This window comes from Diplodia seriata (genome assembly GCF_021436955.1).
Source record: "Diplodia seriata strain FDS-637 chromosome Unknown scaffold_2, whole genome shotgun sequence".
NCBI classification, from domain to species: Eukaryota; Fungi; Ascomycota; class Dothideomycetes; order Botryosphaeriales; family Botryosphaeriaceae; genus Diplodia; species Diplodia seriata.
Genome location: NW_027117309.1, coordinates 3,989,380 through 4,007,940, shown reverse-complemented (window position 1 = coordinate 4,007,940; position 18,561 = coordinate 3,989,380). Strand labels below are relative to the sequence as shown.

The 18,561-nt window shown below is 57.8% G+C and overlaps 8 protein-coding genes across 8 annotated transcripts; 2 read left to right on the top strand and 6 right to left on the bottom strand.

The window, feature by feature from the left end:
- Positions 1-312: 312 nt before the first annotated feature.
- Positions 313-1,991, bottom strand: RIB2 (DRAP deaminase; the record flags this gene model as incomplete). Its single annotated transcript, XM_066774060.1, has 2 exons — positions 313-1,554; positions 1,725-1,991. 2 exons carry the CDS (start codon positions 1,989-1,991, stop codon positions 313-315), a joined length of 1,509 nt encoding a protein of 502 aa, XP_066636627.1.
- Positions 1,992-2,392: 401 nt separating this feature from the next.
- On the top strand, positions 2,393-2,922 carry SLS55_002578 (uncharacterized protein; the record flags this gene model as incomplete). The annotated part of the gene is made up of 2 exons (XM_066774059.1): positions 2,393-2,463; positions 2,523-2,922. 2 exons carry the CDS (start codon positions 2,393-2,395, stop codon positions 2,920-2,922), a joined length of 471 nt encoding a protein of 156 aa, XP_066636626.1.
- A 258-nt stretch (positions 2,923-3,180) lies between these two features.
- Positions 3,181-3,896, bottom strand: SLS55_002577 (uncharacterized protein; the record flags this gene model as incomplete). The annotated part of the gene is made up of 2 exons (XM_066774058.1): positions 3,181-3,514; positions 3,598-3,896. The coding sequence occupies 2 exons, from the start codon at positions 3,894-3,896 to the stop codon at positions 3,181-3,183; spliced, it is 633 nt and encodes a 210-aa protein (XP_066636625.1).
- Positions 3,897-4,609: 713 nt separating this feature from the next.
- On the bottom strand, positions 4,610-6,736 carry SLS55_002576 (uncharacterized protein; the record flags this gene model as incomplete). Its single annotated transcript, XM_066774057.1, has 1 exon — positions 4,610-6,736. The coding sequence occupies one exon, from the start codon at positions 6,734-6,736 to the stop codon at positions 4,610-4,612; it is 2,127 nt and encodes a 708-aa protein (XP_066636624.1).
- A 1,021-nt stretch (positions 6,737-7,757) lies between these two features.
- Positions 7,758-9,481, bottom strand: PUT4 (Proline-specific permease; the record flags this gene model as incomplete). Its single annotated transcript, XM_066774056.1, has 2 exons — positions 7,758-8,889; positions 8,946-9,481. 2 exons carry the CDS (start codon positions 9,479-9,481, stop codon positions 7,758-7,760), a joined length of 1,668 nt encoding a protein of 555 aa, XP_066636623.1.
- An 871-nt stretch (positions 9,482-10,352) lies between these two features.
- SLS55_002574 (uncharacterized protein) lies at positions 10,353-11,154 on the bottom strand (the record flags this gene model as incomplete). Its single annotated transcript, XM_066774055.1, has 2 exons — positions 10,353-10,994; positions 11,041-11,154. The coding sequence occupies 2 exons, from the start codon at positions 11,152-11,154 to the stop codon at positions 10,353-10,355; spliced, it is 756 nt and encodes a 251-aa protein (XP_066636622.1).
- Positions 11,155-12,815: 1,661 nt separating this feature from the next.
- On the bottom strand, positions 12,816-13,827 carry SLS55_002573 (uncharacterized protein; the record flags this gene model as incomplete). The annotated part of the gene is made up of 2 exons (XM_066774054.1): positions 12,816-13,632; positions 13,712-13,827. The coding sequence occupies 2 exons, from the start codon at positions 13,825-13,827 to the stop codon at positions 12,816-12,818; spliced, it is 933 nt and encodes a 310-aa protein (XP_066636621.1).
- Positions 13,828-16,700: 2,873 nt separating this feature from the next.
- Positions 16,701-17,796, top strand: SLS55_002572 (uncharacterized protein; the record flags this gene model as incomplete). Its single annotated transcript, XM_066774053.1, has 2 exons — positions 16,701-17,321; positions 17,404-17,796. The coding sequence occupies 2 exons, from the start codon at positions 16,701-16,703 to the stop codon at positions 17,794-17,796; spliced, it is 1,014 nt and encodes a 337-aa protein (XP_066636620.1).
- Positions 17,797-18,561: the final 765 nt, after the last annotated feature.

Below are 18,561 nucleotides of genomic sequence, written 5' to 3'. Positions count from 1 at the left end.
GGAGCGGGTGGTGGTGAGGGTTTGCATATCAAGAATTTCGTGGTAGAGCGAGGGTACTGTAAAAAAGAAAAGAAAAAAGGGAGAACGTCTTTTAACATGATACGCCCCGGGTTAATTGGAGAGATCAGATCAGGTTTGGGTGGACATTTTTCTTTTGCAAATGAAAAGCCATGGAAAAGTTTCATCGGCAATGAGCTTTTTGAATCCAAATTCAAACTACGTGTGAGACGTGAAGCATCTATCTCTCTTTCTTTTCACTTTTCATCTTGGTCTCGTTACCTTTTTTTTTTTTTTCTCCTTTATTTCCTTGCACTATGCAGCGGCAACCGCAACGGCTGCCGGCTGCTGCTCTTCTCCGTCCGCAGCCTCCTTCCCCGCCTCGGCCTTCCTCCTCTCCTCCGTCACCGTGCCGTCGTCGTTCAGCCCCAGCTTCGCGAGGTCGGCCGCCAGCGGATCCGACTCGACGGTGGCCTCGGTGGGGCCCTCGTAGCCGGCGGGCGGCAGCGCCCACGCGGGCAGCTCGGTCTCGTAGCTCCAGCGGCCGGCCTCGCAGGCGTACTTGCGGGCGTGCAAATAAATACCAAGCTCGTGCACGCCGGGGTCAGTATACAACGCGGTATTACAGATGTCGCACACCTCGCCCGACAGCTTCTCGGCCTTGCGCTTGTTGTAGTCGTCGACCATCTCGTCGTGGTAGGCGACGGCCTCGGCGACCTCGTCCTTGCCCATGCGGCCAAGGCGGGTGACGATGTCGTCGTCGTCGTCGGAGCGGTCGTCGTTTTGCGCGAGGGCGGGGCCGAAGACGCGCTGGTTGGCGTAGATGGGGTCGTTGGAGATGGGGTGGCCGAGGAACTGCAGGTGCACGCGGATCTGGTGCGTGCGCCCCGTCAAAGGCCTGCAGCGCACGATGCTGTAGCCGCGCAGCGACTTCCACGGCTTGCCTTCCTTCTCCGCTTCCGAGCGCTGCTTCTCTTCTTCGTCGGCGGCGGCCGTTTGGTCGTCTGCCTCGCGCGGCGCGGGCGGGTAGTAGGCTAGCCGGCGGAAGACGGTGCGGGCCTCCTTGCCGTTGGCGCGCACGCGGTTGAGGCCCAGCTTGGGCGAGATCTGGAGGATGGGCTTCTCGCAGACGACGTCGCCGTCGGGGAACTCGCCGACGACGCGGGCGACGTATTCCTTTTTTACGGTGCGGTCCTTGATCTGCACGCTGAGGTCGTCCGCCGCGGCGCGGTTCTTGCCGATGAACATGACGCCGCTGGTCAAGCGATCGAGGCGGTTGCAGGGCGATGGGTTGAAGGAGTAGTCGCGCTGCGCGCGCAGGATCTCGACCACGCTGTTGAAGTTGTAGCGGCCCGCCGGATGGACGGGCACGCCGGCGGGCTTGTTGATGACGATGATATCGTCGTCCTCGTGAACGACGCCGATGGGCGCGGCGGTCACGGGCGGCTCGTGCCGGTGCATCGTGTGCGAGATGATGTCGCCGTTTTTGAGAATGTGGTTGATCGACGAGGCCCGCTTGCCGTTCACCACGATGGTACCGTTTTCAATGGCTTCTTTCTAGGAGAAATGATCGCGTTGTCAGCTGGGCTGGCCTTCTCGTCCGTTGCATCAAACACCCATTTCCCCCCTTCGTGCTGCCACGAATATGTAATTCCCATGCTCTTGACCAAAACAGACTCTGAAAGCTCCCCCGCCACAACTCATATGCCCGAGGAGGTACAACGCACATAATATTCGGCGGGCCGGTCCCTGAACTCGTCGGTGAAAATTTCCAGCAGCTCGCGCCCGCGCCATCGCTGCTTGCAGTTGGTGTTGTAGGTGAAATGGTAGGGTTGCACGCGCCGCAGCCCGTTCTCGAGGTAGTAAGGGCGCGGCCACATGTCGCCGACGGGCGTGGTTATGACCGCCGGCGGCTCCTCGAACGTCTCGGGCTCCGTGTTGTGTATGTCCTCGCGCAGGAACGAATTCCTGCGCTCCACGGGCGTCAACGCCATGGTCGTGGGTCCTGGGATGCGCCCGCGACGGAGGAGGTATTCGAAGACGCGGGGGGAGGGCGCCACAGTGTTGGCGGGTGGGCGGAAGATGGAGGCGAGGTGCCGGACGGGGTATCGCGAAGTCAGAAGGCAAGTGGTAGCTCGGTAGCCAGCGAGGTGTTCTGGGGACTTTTTTTGGGTGGTGGATAGGCAGGCAGAAAACAAATCTTATCTTATCGCAGTCCCGTTCCAGTTGAACCTCGGTCGCTTTCCGCTGCCCGCCTTCGCGGCGTCCTGGTCCTCCATCCCCGGTGCCGGCCAACGCCATGTAGTCAACTTGTCGCGCGAGGTGCCTGCGCATCCTTAACGATCGGAGCTTACATATGTTCTTGTTCCTGCCTTGATACAAGCCAACCACCACCATGGTGCAAGCAGAGCTCAAGTCGCGTCGCCGCAGCGACTACAGCTTCCTCCTCGAGTACCGTACGCGATGGTAGAGATCCCCATCAATTTATTTCTTGCTGTACGAATTGACTCTAACCGTGCTGGTAGGAGCGACAATGACATGTACGACCACATGAACAATAGCGTCTACTACTACCTCTTCGACTCGGTCGTCAACACCTACCTGATGCAGCACTGTGCGCTGCACCCGCCCTCCTCGTCCCAGATCGGTCTCGTCGTCCACTCGCACTGCGACTATTTCGCGCCGCTTGGGTTTCCCGCCGTGGCCGACTTGGCGCTTAGGGTCAATAAGCTGGGGAAGAGTTCTGTGACGTATGAGATCGGCGTCTTCGAGAGGGGCGTTGAGGAGGTCAAGGCAGTGGGCGAGTTTGTGCACGTATTTGTGGAGAGGGAGTCGCGAAAGCCTGGGGAAAGTGGCATGGAAGAAGATCTGAGGAAGGGATTAGAAAAGATCGTCGCAGCAGGGAACCGCAAGGCAAAGCTGTAGTGATATTCAAGCGCTTAGATACCAATTCGGGGCTGCAGTTCATTATATTTAAGTGACGAAGTTTAGATGAGTTTAGAGACACTTTTTTGATTCGTTCTCTGATTGATTCTCTAATTAATATCGATAGAAATACGAACACAACGCCGACAATGGACGATGTTGAGCATTTTCCCACCCGAAATCCGAGGTCATGGCATCATAAAAATAGACAGCGAAGCGTTGAAGAGACGAAACGAAGCCAGAAAGATCATAACCGCTCTACCACTTGCCTCCGTGGTTGTTTTGGTTGTTGTGGCGGCCGTCCTTGAACTTATCCTCGAGCTTGCTGCCGCCGATGGCGCCAATGATGCCACCAATGATGCTGTGGCCACCAAACTTGCTGCCACCGTAAGCGCCGGCGGCACCACCGGCGAGGGCACCCATCAGGCCGCGGTCACCCTCGCCGGCCTGCGCCGGGTCGGTGGCACCGTACTGGCCGTGTTGGCCAGGCTGTCCGTACGCATGCTGCGGCGCGTTCGGGTCAGCCGGGTAGGGGTTGGAGTTATAGGCACCCTGCTGCGGGAACTGTTGCGAGGGAGTCTGTTGGTCGTAGCTGCGGTTCGGGTCTTGGTATCCACTGTCGAGAGAGTCAGAAGAGGCCCAATTTTGAGCACTACCGTATGGAGGAAACCCTACTATTGCGGTTGCTGCTGGCCGTATTGATCGGGAGCCTGCTGGCCATTCTGGAAACCACCGTGTGCTGGCGGGCCATATGCGCTGTAGCCCTGGTTTTGCTGGTAGGCCTGCTGGTTATACTGCTGGGGATCCTGACCGGGCTGGCCCCATTGTTGCTGGGGGGCTCCGTAGCCGCCCTGCTGCTGGTAGGGGCTCGAGGACTGGGGCGGGTAGCCTTGGGGGGCTCCGTAGCCCTGCTGCGGCGCGCCGTACTGGCCCTGAGGATACTGCTGACCGTACTGGTTGTAGGGGTCGGACATGGCGAACTGAGAGAATAATAGATGTGTAGGGTAAAGCTGAGGTTGGCTCGGACGGAAAGAGCGGTACCCTAATATATGATGCGGGGCGTTTCAAGGACACTGCTGTACGTAAGACGAGGGATGTAACTCTGAGCGAATGCAACCAAAGCGGAATTTGATGAGATGGATGTCGAGCAAGAGCGAACGGCACCTTTTAGATCAATCCTTACCCCACGCTTACGAACCAGCCTGAGCCACCATGATGGCAAATGGAGGCGGCTGTGGGCGGAATGCGCAGCCAGGCTTACCAAGGCTGAGCACCGGAAACTCAGCCCCAGCGCCGCGACTGCAGGCGGACTTGACGCCCCGAATGCGAACGTCAGGCACACATTTGCAGCCCGAAGGCTCTCCGAGGGCCTTTCCTCAGCCCCGACGCTTCTGGAGCCATCGCTTTTGCTGTTTCGAGTCTGGAGAACGGATGCGGACGGCAACAGAAAGGTGATGACGATGCCGAATCCCGAGCGGCAAGAGCACCTAGGCCCCGCTAGCCGCTGATGCCTGACCCCATCTGCCCAGCCACGGCGCCAATTCTTTAACCTCATGACCAACCACGTCCAGGCATCTTTCCCTACGTTCAGCTCGGCCGGTGATGCAGAGACCCAGCCTGGCACCACGTGCAGCTCCCTGCGTCTTGCGTCTCATGATGTTTCTCCGCCACGACGTGTGCGTAGTCTTCACACTATCGCGACTTCAGCCACGTCGTCCCCAACCGCATCGACCATCTCTCCGTGCATGAAGCCGTGGACATATGTCTCGCCAAGCAGCCTCGTCGCATCCAGCTCTTGACACTTGCGCAGCACGAACGGCACTCTAGCTCCACGGACAAGCCACACAGCATCGCCCGCTTCCATGGATCCAGGCCCGATTCCCAAGTGGCCGCCGGCCGTCACACATAGTCGCCGGGATCCACCAGTGGCAGCGAGGCGAGAACCGTACGGCATGGCTGCTCCGTCGCCTTTTTTCACAAAGTCCAGGAGCTCCTCGTCGATTTGAATCGTTTCCAACGCGGTGTTGATCCCATCCGCTTTCCGGGCGACCTGGTCTTTGGTCGGGAGTAGTCCTCCTTCGACGTTCGAAAGTTTGTCCAGGATCGATAACTCGTTCAGATATGGTTCCAGCTCTTCGCGACTCGAGATGCGTGTATGAAGGCCTATGGCCAGAACGATCGATGCCCAGTCTCTAAAGTTGAGGGCTGCCTCCGACGGAGCTGGATTTCTGCCTTCAAAGTCGTCTGCAATTAGTGTTCTCCAAAGGGCTTCTATGCGATGTTGGCCGGTAGGTGTGTACGTTTCAGACAACATCTCGCAGATCCTTAGACAGGACTGTATCCGGTGTGTGGTCACCATCAATCCTATGGACTCCGAAACGGAAACAACGGTGTCGAAAGAAGCACCTTGCAAATAAAGAGTGGGGCCTTGGATCGTGCACAGTCGGCCCTGTATAGCTTCGACTCTTGAGGCGTTGTACATGGGCAAGTCGCTCGTCTGTGTCCAGGAAAGGTGAGCATGGTTTGAGCCAGGCACACTCCAATCAGGCACCCAGGAGGGGAGGTTTGGGAAGTTCCTTTCCGTCTGGTCTTCCGCAAGAGCGAGGAATCCCAAATTCGGCAGACGGTCCAGAATCAACGTAGCCACATCAAGGAATATGTCGGCCGTTTGCGATTCCTGGGAATAGTCTGGCCGGATTGGCGATTGTATCTTTGCCGGTAGAAACTTCGAGGTCATCCCCAAGATGCAGTAAACCTTATCCCTCGCATTTGTCGCCAGTTGGCCGCGAACATTATCCAGCACAAGAAGCAGATACCAGTACCAGAATTCCGAATCGGTTTGCGCCCCACTCAGGTATTGCTGACTTTGCCGAAAAGAGGGCGACCACGGGCCTCCAGAGCGGAAGTCCATCTGCATGGACCAGATACTGTTCAGCTCGTTGATGCCGGCGAATTTGAGCCTTTGCTCCATTGGCGCGAGGACCTGGACCCATCCGCTATATATGATGAACCTGCCGAGCGAAACGAACGCGTCCCAAGGTATCACCTTATCACTGCAGCGGACCTGAACTTCTCTTCCCAGCACGACCTCCTGCACAATCCAAGCCCGGAAGAACCAGCGCCTGGAGCGGAAGAAATGGAAATACGCCCGCCAAACGCGGAACCACTCGTCCAGGTGTATGCCCAACCCGAGCGCCTCGACAAACGCAGGGTCCTGCGGCGAGCTCCTGAACACGACTTCGGCGCCGCGCTCGTCGACGAACCGGTCCAACGCGCTCGCGACGGCCGTGTGGATGTACGCCACCTCGTCCACGCACCCGGCGTCGGCGCCGAGCCAGACGACGACGCGCGCGGCACTGGCGTAGATGTCGCCCATCAACGCAATCTGGTGCGCCTTCTCGTCCGCGTCCGCCTGGTTGATGCACAGCGCGTCGACCCACAGCGGTCGCCGTCGCAGCTCCGGGCGCCGGCTGAACTCGTCGAGCACCTCGTGCAGGCTCTCCGTCACCATCCACGACGCGCCGTTGCACTCGACCTCGTAGAAAAGATCCGGATCTGGCGCGGCGGTGCTGCGGCCCGTTTCGATCTCCTCGGCGCTCAGGACGGGAGGGCTCCAGGAATAGGACAAGGCGTCGAACGGTGGACAGTCCCGCGCGGATAATCGGTACTCGTGCAGCCGGCAGCGCAGTCTGTCCACGGCTGGGTCGTACGGCTCGAGCTCGATGACGCGGATCACGCTGTCGTTGGTGGGTAGGCGGCGGTAGCGGTGCTTTTCTGGGAGGACTGGCGCCCATGATAGGCTTCGGATGACCATTTTCAGGGGTTGAACGGAAGAAAAATCGGTACGAGGAAATGGAAAGAAAAGAACAGGAAACCGACAAGAAAAGAAAAAAGAACAATAATAATGAGACGATGGAAATGCAGGCAAGTAAACTCCTAAACTAATGGAATCTTATTAGACGACGAAGCGAATGGTTTGACCAGCAAATCTTAACATGGATGCATTTCGCGAAGTTGGAGAGGTAGGGTGGCACAGGACTCTTAGCATTCGGCAGCGCCTGCGACATCTTTTTATGATTACTGTCTGCTGTGCCGCATACCAGCACTGGGGCATGTGCACTGCGCCGCACGGCAACGACCATCTTTTGCCATAAACAGGAGATGTCCTCGATACCATTGCGGCACAGCGGGTAGACGAGGATCGACCCGCGCGGCAGCTCGCTGGATGTGATTGGCCACGATCGCCTCACCAATAATCCTAAGCATTCCCGTCTCGCTTTGTTGGCGCACTGAAAACCCATAGAGGACACTTACAAGGACTTCTTAGGAGTGGAGTAGTCACCTCGACCACCGCTCTTCCTCTTCGTTACGAATTCAGCCCACGGCGGGGTGACAAAAGAAATTGCACCCCCGCGTTTACCCTACACAAACACTGCATCATCAAGTTGGTGTAGGCTGTTGAGTACAAGACCCCACCCGGTGAGAGATTTTTTTCATGAGGCAGATGCGGGTAGGCAATTTCTTTTGTCACCGACGTGAGCCCATTCACGCATCAATGCAACGCTACAGACGGTTAATGAGTGCGATGGTCCTCGCAACCATGTTCTCGTTGAGAAACTACTTCGAGAGTGTCCCAAGAGGGAAAAGAGTTGAATATAAGAGACTGGAAGCATATGTATTGCTGACCTATAGTAACGGATAATTGATAGGCACATCCGAGTTAGGTATTCGGTCACTATAAGCATGATCCATGTCTATTCAAACCTTTGTATCGACATTAAAGCGTATCATCTATATACTGGTATCAAAACGCTACTCAGAACCGTCCTCACCATCTACCACATGGCATCCCACGCCCTCACCAACGGATTCCTCGCCTTCGGCGGCGGCGGCGCCTCCTCCCACACCTTGCACTCGGCATCGACCTCGGCCTTGCCGGTCCACACGTCCGCCTCGGCCGGCTTCACGAACTTGGTCTTCTTCACGACCTTCCAGATGGTGAACGCAACCGCCGCGAACGCGACGCCGAAGTAGCTCGTGATGAAGCCCTGGAGGGAGAAGGGGGCGAAGACGTCGAAGCCGACGAAGACCAGGATGGTGGAGCCGGAGGCGATGGCGATGTAGGCGCCGTAGGGCATGAAGGGCGCCTTCCACGGCAGCGAGTCGCGCGAGATGCCCTGGGCCTTGAGCGCGCGGTGCCAGCCGACCCAGGTGATGACCATGCTGGTGTAGGCGATGTCGAAGGAGCAGATGGTCAGGTCGATGAACCAGCCGAACACCTCCGTCGCCGACGACGACGCCACCATGAAGGTGATGCAGCCGATGACGGCGACGATGCTGACGCAGTAGATGGGGATGCCCGACTTGGTGCACTTGAGGAGGAAGCGCGGCGCCTGCCCGTCGAGCGCGAGCGAGTAGAGCGTGCGCGAGGCCGAGTACATGTACGCGTTGCCGCAGGACCAGCCGGAGAGCATGATCAGGAAGTTGATGAGGGAGGGGAGGCCGGAGATGCCCAAGTTCTGGATGCCGATGACCCAAGGCGAGGCGGCGGCACCGGCTTCACCGCTGTCGATGGCACCGATGAGGCGGGGGTCGCGGCTCGAGCAGATGATGCCCAGGCACAGGGCGCCGAGAACGTAGAAGACGAAGACGCGCAGGAAGATGTTGCGGGCCACGCGGGGAATGTTCTTGCGCGGGTGCTCGATCTCACCGGCAGCCATGGCCACCAGGTCGGGACCGCCGAGGGAAAAGGCGGCGTAAAGCACGCAGCTCCACCATCCGAGGAAGTTTCCGGTTGCGCCGTCGGTGTAGTACTCGTGCATGGCGTTGCCGCCCGTCCAGTTGCGGAAGCCGTAGGCGTCGTGCTTGGGGTTGCCGCCGACCATGGTGATGAATGTCAGGAGGATGAGGCCGAGGATGAGCAGGATCTTGGTGCAAGAGAAGAAGAATTCACTTTCTCCGTACCACCTGAAGACGCATGCGGTCAGTCTCGGGATATTCGGAATAGTTTGAAAGGCACTTACTTGACAGCAAACACGTTCAGACCGTAGCAAACGACCAGGGCCATGGCGATCCACACAGCCGGGTTTATATCACTCCAGTACTGCATCACGGTTGCCACAGCACTCAACTCGGCGCAAAACAGCATGCTCGCGGCGTAAAAGTAGGTCCAGCCCAGCATGAAGCCGAAGGCCGGGTCGACGAAGCGGGTGGCGAACTCGTAGATGCTGCCGCGGATGGGTAGGTACGCCGACATCTCGGCGACGCAGAGGTAACAGGGGAAGACGAAGACGATGGGGTAGATGATGAATGCGAGCAGGACCGAGAGCGGGCCAGCGGTGCGCAAGTGCGAGCCGATGGCGACAAAGAGGCCGGTGCCCACCGCTCCGCCGATGGAGATGAGCTGGACATGGCGCCCGCTGAGGCCGCGCTTGGTGGTGCCGTATTTCTCCTCGATGCCGGCGTGGTGTGATGCGACGGGGAACGTCTCGCCTTTCTGCGACTCGGCGGGGGAGGGAGACGTCTCGATGACGCCCTCGGCAATGTCTGGTTTGCCCATGGTGTTGAGTGGATCCTAACCTGCGGTTGCGATGTCCTCGGTGGGTGGAGAAAAAATTGGTGATTCCCAGCCCAAGGAAAGAGAAAGAACTGTGCTGTTGCTTTAAAGTAATGCAATGCAGCTGAAGGCAACGACTACCAACAGAGTGGGGGATGATTGGGTTTTATCTACGGCCATCTTTACCTGGTGTAGATATCCGCGCCAGCTTCATGCATCGGCCTCCGTTCTGGAAGCGCCATGAGTCTGTGCGGCGGCGGCGATTGCCCTCGGAGTCTTCCTAGAGTAGTCACTGTGATAGGTGCGGGGAAACACCAGGGCGAGGGTGGAACACGACGATAGCCAAGAAAAGGTTCCGGGGAGGGTAGTGAGTGGCACGGGGCTGCTGCCGATAAGATAGGTACGGCTCCGCTGCGACGCAGCCGGGCGCCCGTTTACACATCGATCTGCGCTGGTGACGCCCGGCACATTCGCCGAGCCTTATCGCTGTCTGGCGGGGCTTGGCGGGCGCCAGGAACGGACTGCCAAGAGCGCCGCCGGTGAATAAGGCGGCGGACAAAGGCTTTATCGTCCCTGATAGAACAGCCATGTTGTATTCTCATTACGGTGCTCAGTATAAGCAGCGTGGGTGTCGCAATCAGTCCGGAGTCGCCCAGGACTTTAGCCCTGGATCAGGCGAGAGGCGTCGCAAGCCTCAGCTCTCGACAATCTCTCAGAAAGTTGACACGAAATAGTATTTGGTGTAGAGCGAAGGCGCTGATAAAGGATTCCAAAAGGGGTCTCCGCTCGTCCGCTCATGCCAAACCGCCAAGCACATCTTGAGCGGGCGGAAGCTTCGTTGCGATGCTTGCCCCGACCACGTGTAATAATGTGCTCAGCCCGTAGTGCTATTCTGATCGCCGGCATCTCCCGTCTTCGCTCCCTCGAACGTGCCATAACCGCCAGTCTTCTTTGCTCCCCGCGGCTCTCTTGTCATGCAATACAGCATGATAGAATCTCCGTTATCGTCGCACTCCATCTCCTTCTTCAGTTCAAACCCAAACTTCTCGTATATCGGCACATTGGGCACCTTTCTCGAGCTTTCCAGATACGCCGGAATGCCCTGCTCATCCGCCATCCGCAGCACTTCTTCCATCAAGGCCCTACCGATGCCTTTGCCCTGGTACTCTGGAAGAATGGTGACGATATTGCAGAAGTAGTAGCCCTTCTCGCTAGTCCAAAGTCTTGCTTGGGCCTTGGCTTGCGTATCCTTCCAGATCCAGTAGCGGTGCGCCCTGAGGCCGCCACGCCCGAATTTGAGGTTCATCAGGCCTTGCTGGAACCAGAGCAGCCAGTTGCTGTAACAAAGGGACCAGGACTCGGGCTGGTCAGGCGGTGTGGGAGGCATCCACATGGCCGTACCGAGAACCTTGTCGGGTTCGGAAGAGCTTGGGTCTTTGGCAACGTAAAAGAGTCCATGCTTGATGCCCCAGTGGCAACGAAGAGTGAGGGATTGGTGATTTCGCGCGGGATTGAACTGATGATATTTTAGCTTCGTCCGTCCACGATATGAATAGTCATACCTCGGATTTGTCAAACACCCAGTTTGAGTAAGGGTCATCGGCAAATGCCTGTTGAACTGTCACGATGGCACCGTCGATATCGGCCGGTGTCATGCGAGTGACTGTGATCGCCATTGTTCCTTCGCCTTCTTCGATACTTCTAGACGTCCCAAATACTCTACCCTGCAATTCAGCTTGGGTCGCCGCTTCTTGCAGGTAGAACAGAGCCTCAGTTCGGGCTTTGCTGTCGTTTGACAAAGCAAGAGATCAGAGGTCGTGTCCCTTGCAATTGGGTATCAGGAATGTCTGTGGAAAGCTTCGGCGATCTCCGGAACAATTCCCTTATCGTCGGTGGAGGTGAGGCGTGCGCGAGAATGAACTGGAATACCAATCTTGATCGCTGGTGTAAGAGGGCGCAATGGTAAGTGTAGTCGGTGATAGTAAGATTGATGTGATGAGCTCCGGGCTACGACGGAGAAAAAAAGAAGTAGAGAGCGTAGACAAACATCCAATGGAGAATTTGTAGGTAGTCGCTTCCATTGCGCGCCGCTACTCCGCTTGTTCTTTCGAGAGTGGGGCAAGCGCGAATCTGCCCACGTACCCGCTTCCTCACTAACCACATGGGGCAACTCGACGCGGAACGCTAATGCCCGCGGATTCCAGCTGTGGTGCGTGCCTCGAACGCATTGCTATCTGTGAATGTCTTTAGTTGACAACTTCTCTGTGCTCAAGTCACAGAATGCATTGGAAGGTGTTGGTTTCTGTATTTAGCTTCTCACTCGGCCGATAAAAAGATACCCATATTGGCTGCAAGTAATGAAGCCATATGCTAGTGCTTTGTGAAAGAGGAAAGTACAACAGCAAAAGGACGAAGGCGCCTGACAGTTATGCTTCTGCTACCACCAAATCGGTCTGCTTACCCACTCTCTTCAGACACCACATGCCACTACCTCTGGTAGCACGGCAGTGTCTGCCACAAACCCCCCTTCCTCTACAAGCGAGACCTCGAGGGACAAATGGGCCAGGCCGCCACTGCTTACAATCTCGAACCACTGACGTAACGTCGACTGCGCCACGCGACACAAGCATCTAGCCCGCTAGGCCGCCAGTTTCGTTTCACCAGTGCCCTCATCTTCTCTCATGCGTTCCCACAACCCCAAGGAAGCCAAGTTTTCACCGCTCCCTTGGTTTCACGATCTTGACGGAGTAGAACTGGCCCACTTTGGCTCGGCGTAGTGCGTTTGAAAGAGAACGAGAAAGTTAAAGAGGATGAGCGGGGGAAAGACATCATGATTCGCTCGGCGTATCCGAGGAAAAACTGATTTCGTTGTCATTTCTCCCCAAGGACGTGGTGGGGTCAGCTTGGAATGCTATACACAATAGGTATCAAGTAGGTATCAAAAATGAAAGCAAAGAGCAAAGGTCCACACGCGTCGTACTGTACACGCATCCGCGCCAAATTCCCTTTTCGCCAACCAGCAGCTCAAGACGATGTAACGCGTAAACATACAGCAGACCCGCATGACATGCAGCCGAAATCCTGTCCCCGACCCACCTACCTGAAAGAGGAGGGTATCCAAGCCAAAAATACGGATGGCCGTCGCAGCAGATTTCCCCGTTCCAGCCAGTGGAGCAGTCCAGCAAAAGCCAAAACAATGCAGCGCCGATTAACATCTCATCTTCAATCCACATGCAGTGATCGATGACATTCCGCAGCTTTTCTCATCTCATAGCCGTATGCAAAAAGGCCGTCGATATTACTAAGACATTTTTCCTTTTCTTTTCTTTTCTTTTCCTTACAGCGCAGAACGACCTACGTGCGCATCCAACACCTCACTCGGCACCAAGCTTCCTCTGGGAATCTTGACTTCCTCGCCCGGATGCTGGCGGAAGACGGTGGCATCGCTGTACGCCGTGTTCTGGCGCTGGTGGTACGCTCCTCCGGGCTGGTACTGGCTGGGCACCGTGGGAACGTCGGGAACGTCAACGGCGGCAGGTTGTTCGGGCTGCCACCCGGCCTGGCCCTCGTCGACCTGGCCCAGGCCGCCATTGGTGCTGGTGCTCTGGCGGTAGGACATGTGCGGCTGGGTGCGCAGCTGCGTCGACGGGATGCGGCCCGTCTGGTTGCCAACCCACGAGTCAACGGTGCGGAAGCGAGCCACACTGCTCCGCTCCGTCGGTGCCACGCTGGATCGCGCGATGGTGCCTGGCGTTTGCGGCTCAATGGGGGTCGGAGGGGCTTGAGATGACTGCGTCCAGCTGAAGTGGCTTTCGTAGTTGGGCTGATTCCTGTTGGTCGTGAAGCGCCGGCTTGTCGTGAAGTTCTGATATGTCGGTCCGGGTGCCTCGGGCGAAACGACATCGTCATGCTCTGCGCTATAGCGGCTTTGTTGTTGACTGCTCTTGTACGATCCAGACCTTTGGATGGGCAACGACGGCGGCGAGCCGTCATAGTTGCTTTGGGATTGCAGGGGCAGCAGGGTTGGCGAGCTTGAGTTACGGGAATGGGCATTGGACGGAGCCCTTGAAAGATCGCGAGGTGGTGTAGTATCATTGAGGAAGCTGCGATGGTTGGTTCCCGGAGGCGTGCTCGGTCGAAGACCAAGAGAGCCGCTAATGGGATTCGAGTTAGCCTTGAAACGACGGGCATCGTGGTTGATCAAAACACAACGACCAAGTTTTCTCAACTTACCCGAGGAAATCACGCTGGCCACCAGACGAGAAGCTGTCGAATCTCTGCAGAGAAACCTGAGGCGGCGGTTGCGGAAGAGGCATGCCCTCCTTGTCATCCGACACGTAGGCTGGCATGCGGTGGACAGTTGGCTTCGCAATTTCATATGTACGGTCTGGTCGACCACGACTTCGTCGCGACATCTGAACCAGATCGCGAAAAGTGAGTCCTTTCTTGCGCATCGTATACACGCCCCAGATTATGAGCACAAGAAGCAATGTCGCGCCTGGTTGGGATTAGAAATGGCAACATCTTTTACGGGCAGAGAAACACGCACCAATGGAGCCAGCGGCAATTAGCGTATGCTCGGTCGTTTGCGAGATGCCTGGGGGCGGCCCTGGAGGAGGTGGTCCGGACATGATCGAAACGTCGCCAGACTGCGGGGGACCATCCGATCCACCAAATGAAGCCGAGGCGGTACCAGACGATAGCTCGGCGGCGGCGGTGGCAGAAGCACTGGGGCCCGGAAATGGTTCGGAGTCGTCGGGTTCTTCGTCGCTATCGCTGTCTTCGTCTTTGCTGGTCGGTTGGAAGGTTGCGGTTGCGTCGGGCGCAGCGAGCACGCTAGTTGACCAGGTTGACGAAAGTGATGTCGAGGGCAGCGCACCGGTCGTGGGGGCGGCGGTAGTTGGCGAGGGCACTGGAGAGGACTCGGGGGATGAGGCTGCTGACGAACTGGCCGAGCTCCCGGCTTCGTCGTCCGATGATGCGGATTCCTCATCCCCTAATTCCGGCTCCGGCACTGGGTCGTCCTGCTGGGCGCCCCGCTGCGCAATTGCTTGCAATTTGGTGGCGAGGGCTTCACGCAGGTCCAGCGCCGGGACAGGGTCACTGAATTGCGATCTGCGGATCGGCCCGGTGCGGCGTGGGCGTTGGATGGGCATTGTGATGTGATTGTGTGATGTCGTTGGTGTTGCTGCAGTTGACCACGCTCGTCGCTACCGTGTACCCAGTCTTTCCACCACCATGCCTTTGAGGAAGACGGCCTAAGGATGGACAGGCGCCGGGGCTCTCGTCGCCGCGCCGGGAGAAATTAGAGATTCGGAATTAAAGAAAGCGCAGACCGGCTGCTCCACGAGGGAAAGAAACGAAGACGGGTGAAGGAAAGTAAGTAATGAGAGAAGTAGAGGCTCGGCGCGGAGCGTCAGCAGGCGCAAGAGAGGGTGCAAGGTTGGTGGGCGGGTAGAGGATTAAGAGTGGCCGCACGGGACACTGGCTGGCGACGAGAGACGTTTGGGCCCCTTCGACCCCAGGCCGGACTGCCATGCGCAACATCGCGGCGATCCGAGGCGATGCCCTTGCCCAGACTGGCAGTGTCGCGGGCGGCCCCTGGGCGGAGCACGATGCGTTTCAGATGCGGATTCGGCAGTCTCAGGAGCCTGGGTCGCGGCGCGGTCATTTCCACCACCCAGATCCGCCCTCCACCACCCGCCACAACGCTCCTCACGTGCTCGGTCTTAGCTGAGCAGAGCCTCGGCCGTCCGAGCCTCATCTCGGCAGCGCCCGTTGTTGCATGCTCGGTCGCCGGCTGGCGCTGCTCTGCTCTTTCCCTTTCCGTCCGGAACTGTCGTGGTCCGCTCGCCTCCGCATCTGTTTCACGGCGCCTCGAAAAACATCGCTCGACGTCGTTACTCGCCCGCTGCGAACTCTGTTAGCCGCCGATGTGCAGTTGTTCTGGCCGTGCGTCTCAAGTAGACGGACCAAGGAAGCCAATTTCTCGCGCTGCGGAGGAGGGTGTGAAGAGTGTGAGCAGGTTCTCGGCTCTTGACCACTAGCGAACCCCAGAGCTCGGCAACCGGACGAATTGAGTTGCTTGATTTCTCTTCACTGTAACCTACCCGGCAATTCCTCCGACCCCTAGCCTATGAGAGCCGAAGTGACCGACGGGCCTGCTGCCTTAATTTCCGGCATATAGGTGCTTGTCTGTTTATGCTTGGATTTATGGCTACGAGCATGAGCGAACCCACCGCTTGGCTGCCAAGGCGACCTGAACCCCGCGCCTGCTCAAGCTGTAGTCATGTCCCTCCTCCCTCCACCTTCTCGCTCTGCAGCAGACAGCCCAGCATCGAGCCATGCGTCTGCTCTTGGGCAGCTTCAAGGCCGCAGTTGACTGAGGAGCGAGATTGGAGGAGATGGCTGTGCAGCCGAATCTTGGAGAGGGCCGGCCCAGCTCCTTTCATTTTCATTCCAGGCCCGGCCGGCCGCAGTTCCACCGCCGCGATTTGATGCCTGCTAATCACACCACTCTACAAAATCCCACTCGTTGCCGTCTGTTTGCCGTCTGTTTCGCTCTTTTGCCCAATTCTTCCACCGCAGGCACATCCGCAAGGCTTGTCGACCACATAATCAACCGCCTGTCCCCCATTCGTCTCACCCGGGCCAGGTTCTAGATCGCGTTAGGCATCCGACGACCCTCTGCGCCAGGCTCCGAATTTAGAAACAAATTGGTCGCACCGCTCGCTGGTCGTCGATCGCGAGTCCGTCAGCCCTACGCTAACCCCCAGAACAGCTCCGAACGCGCCCCAGCCTCGCGCTCGCCTTGCGCGCTCCTCTCCTCCTTTTCCCAGAGTCCCGCGCCATTCTGCGCGCTCACAGACGCAGCTTCACTCGTTCGCCGCTGTCTTACCAATCCGTTGCACCAGCATCGCGCACTCCGCCCCCAATCTGTCTTTCAAATCCCTTTCGTTCTCACAAAGCACACTGCAACCCCGCATCGAAGGAGGCATTGCGGCGCAGCGGGTGTGGGTTAGGTAGCATGGCAGAGCTGAGAAAAACGAACACGGAGTCAAGCTATATATCTCACCATCGCTCGCATTGGTCGTAATCGCAGTCATCCACTCTCTCTTCTCCCACCACAGCGCATTCGAAAGGGGGAAAGAAGACGCAAGAGCATCACCGCATCTAACATTCCTTACCTTTCCACTTTTTGAGAAGCAATTACCACCCAACCATGGCTACCAGCAAGCCACCGGTCGAGTACCTCATCACGGGCGCCACGGGCGGTCTCGGCACGGCGATCCTGTCGACGCTGCTCAAGAATGGCGTGCCGACGTCTGCCATCGCCGTCGGCTCGACGCGCGAGCACCTGGGCGGCACCTACGAGGCGCGCGGCCTGCAGTTCCGGCACACCGACTTCGAGAGCATCACGTCGCTCATGCGCGCCTTCCAGGGCGTCAAGAAGCTCTTCTTCGTCTCGACCAACACCTTCGACAACGAGAAGCGCAAGCAGCAGCATCGCAACGTCGTCACCGCCGCCGAGCAGGCCGGCGTCGGCCGCGTCTACTACTCCAGCCTCGGCATCGGTGGCGTTGATGGCCAGCCGCGCGAGGTCGACCTGATGGCGGCGCATCTTGAGACGGAGAAGATGCTGCGCCAGTCGCAGCTCGTGTGGACCAACATCCGTGAGGCGGTGTATGCGGACGCGTTCCCGGTCTTTCTGAATTGGTATCCCAAGGATCCGCAGCAGGTGCTGTACCTGCCGTGCGACGGCGAGGTGGCGTTTGCGCTGCGGGAGGAGCTGGGCGAGGCAACGGCCAAGTTGATGATGAGGGGCGATTTCGAAAAGCAGAACGTGCGTGATGACTTGATGTCCTTTCCCCTCTTTCCCCGGGGTGATTGACCTGCCAATCCGTTGATCACTAACCGTCCCGCAGGTTCTCCTCACCGGCCCGCGCGCAGTCAAGCTCTCGACCATAGCAAGCGTCATCAACCAGGCCTCAAGCCGCGCAGTGCGGATCGAGTACGTTTCGGACGAGGAATACATCAAGCGCAACGCGCAAAAGGACATCGGCAGGAAAAACGAGGACTTCTTTGGCAGCTGGGTGTCGCTGCTGCACAGCTTCGAGGCGGGCAAGGCTGCGACCGTCTCGCCGCTGATGGGCCAGCTCCTGGGTCGTCCGCCAAGGGATGGCGAGCAGGCGGTACGGCTGTTGCTGCAGCGCGAGAGGGACTACACTTGGCATCAGAACTACATCAAGAAGGGAGAGAAGGGAGCTTCCAAAGGTTCTATAACAGAGTTCATGAAGATGGGGTGCTGTTTCGCCTGAGGGATGAAGAGGAGAGGAGGACGAAAAGAATAAGTTTCTTGGGCTAAGCATAAGCTGAGCCGGCCACCGTTTTGGCCTTTAGGATTAGCGCGTTTTGGGATTTTGATCTACACAGTTCATCAAGCGGCAGCAAGAGATGGGCAGGAGGACGTACTTACTAATGAAATGATTCCCCCAGTGTCACAGAAAGAAGATCGGAATGGAGCATGACGTAGAGGTGCCTTCAAACAAGCGTTCGGATTCTTGGGCCATCCCTTGGCACCAAGTCTTCGGCGGTCGGGCGGATTTTCCTCTTCGCTCTTTCGTTGGGTTGCCGTCATCGGAACTACGTCCGGCTGAGTCTCGGGAGAGGAGCGTGATAGCGCGTGGCGCCCGCATTTTCTGTCCCTCCACCACTCAACCCCACTTGCCCGTGCGCCTCCACGCCTTGGACCTTCCTACACCTCCTGCAGGAAACCAGATTCCCACGAATCACCCCGGGCCCCGACGGCGACTGACACCAATTTGGGACACCGTTCATCATCGGCTTTTGTTTTCCAAAGGCCAACACGAATACGCTTTTTCTCGTGATTTGCTCACCGTCCGCGTGCGCTCTTGTGGAGTCGTTGGTTTGTAATAACATCGGCCAATCGAGTCGGAAAGGGACAACTTGTGGTCAAACTCTCCATCAATAGAAGGCCAGCGGAGGAAGACAAAAAGGCGGGGTTCCCTTCGAGAAAGTGTTCTCACTGTGCTCCTCGTTCCCTCTCCAACATCCCCACAGTC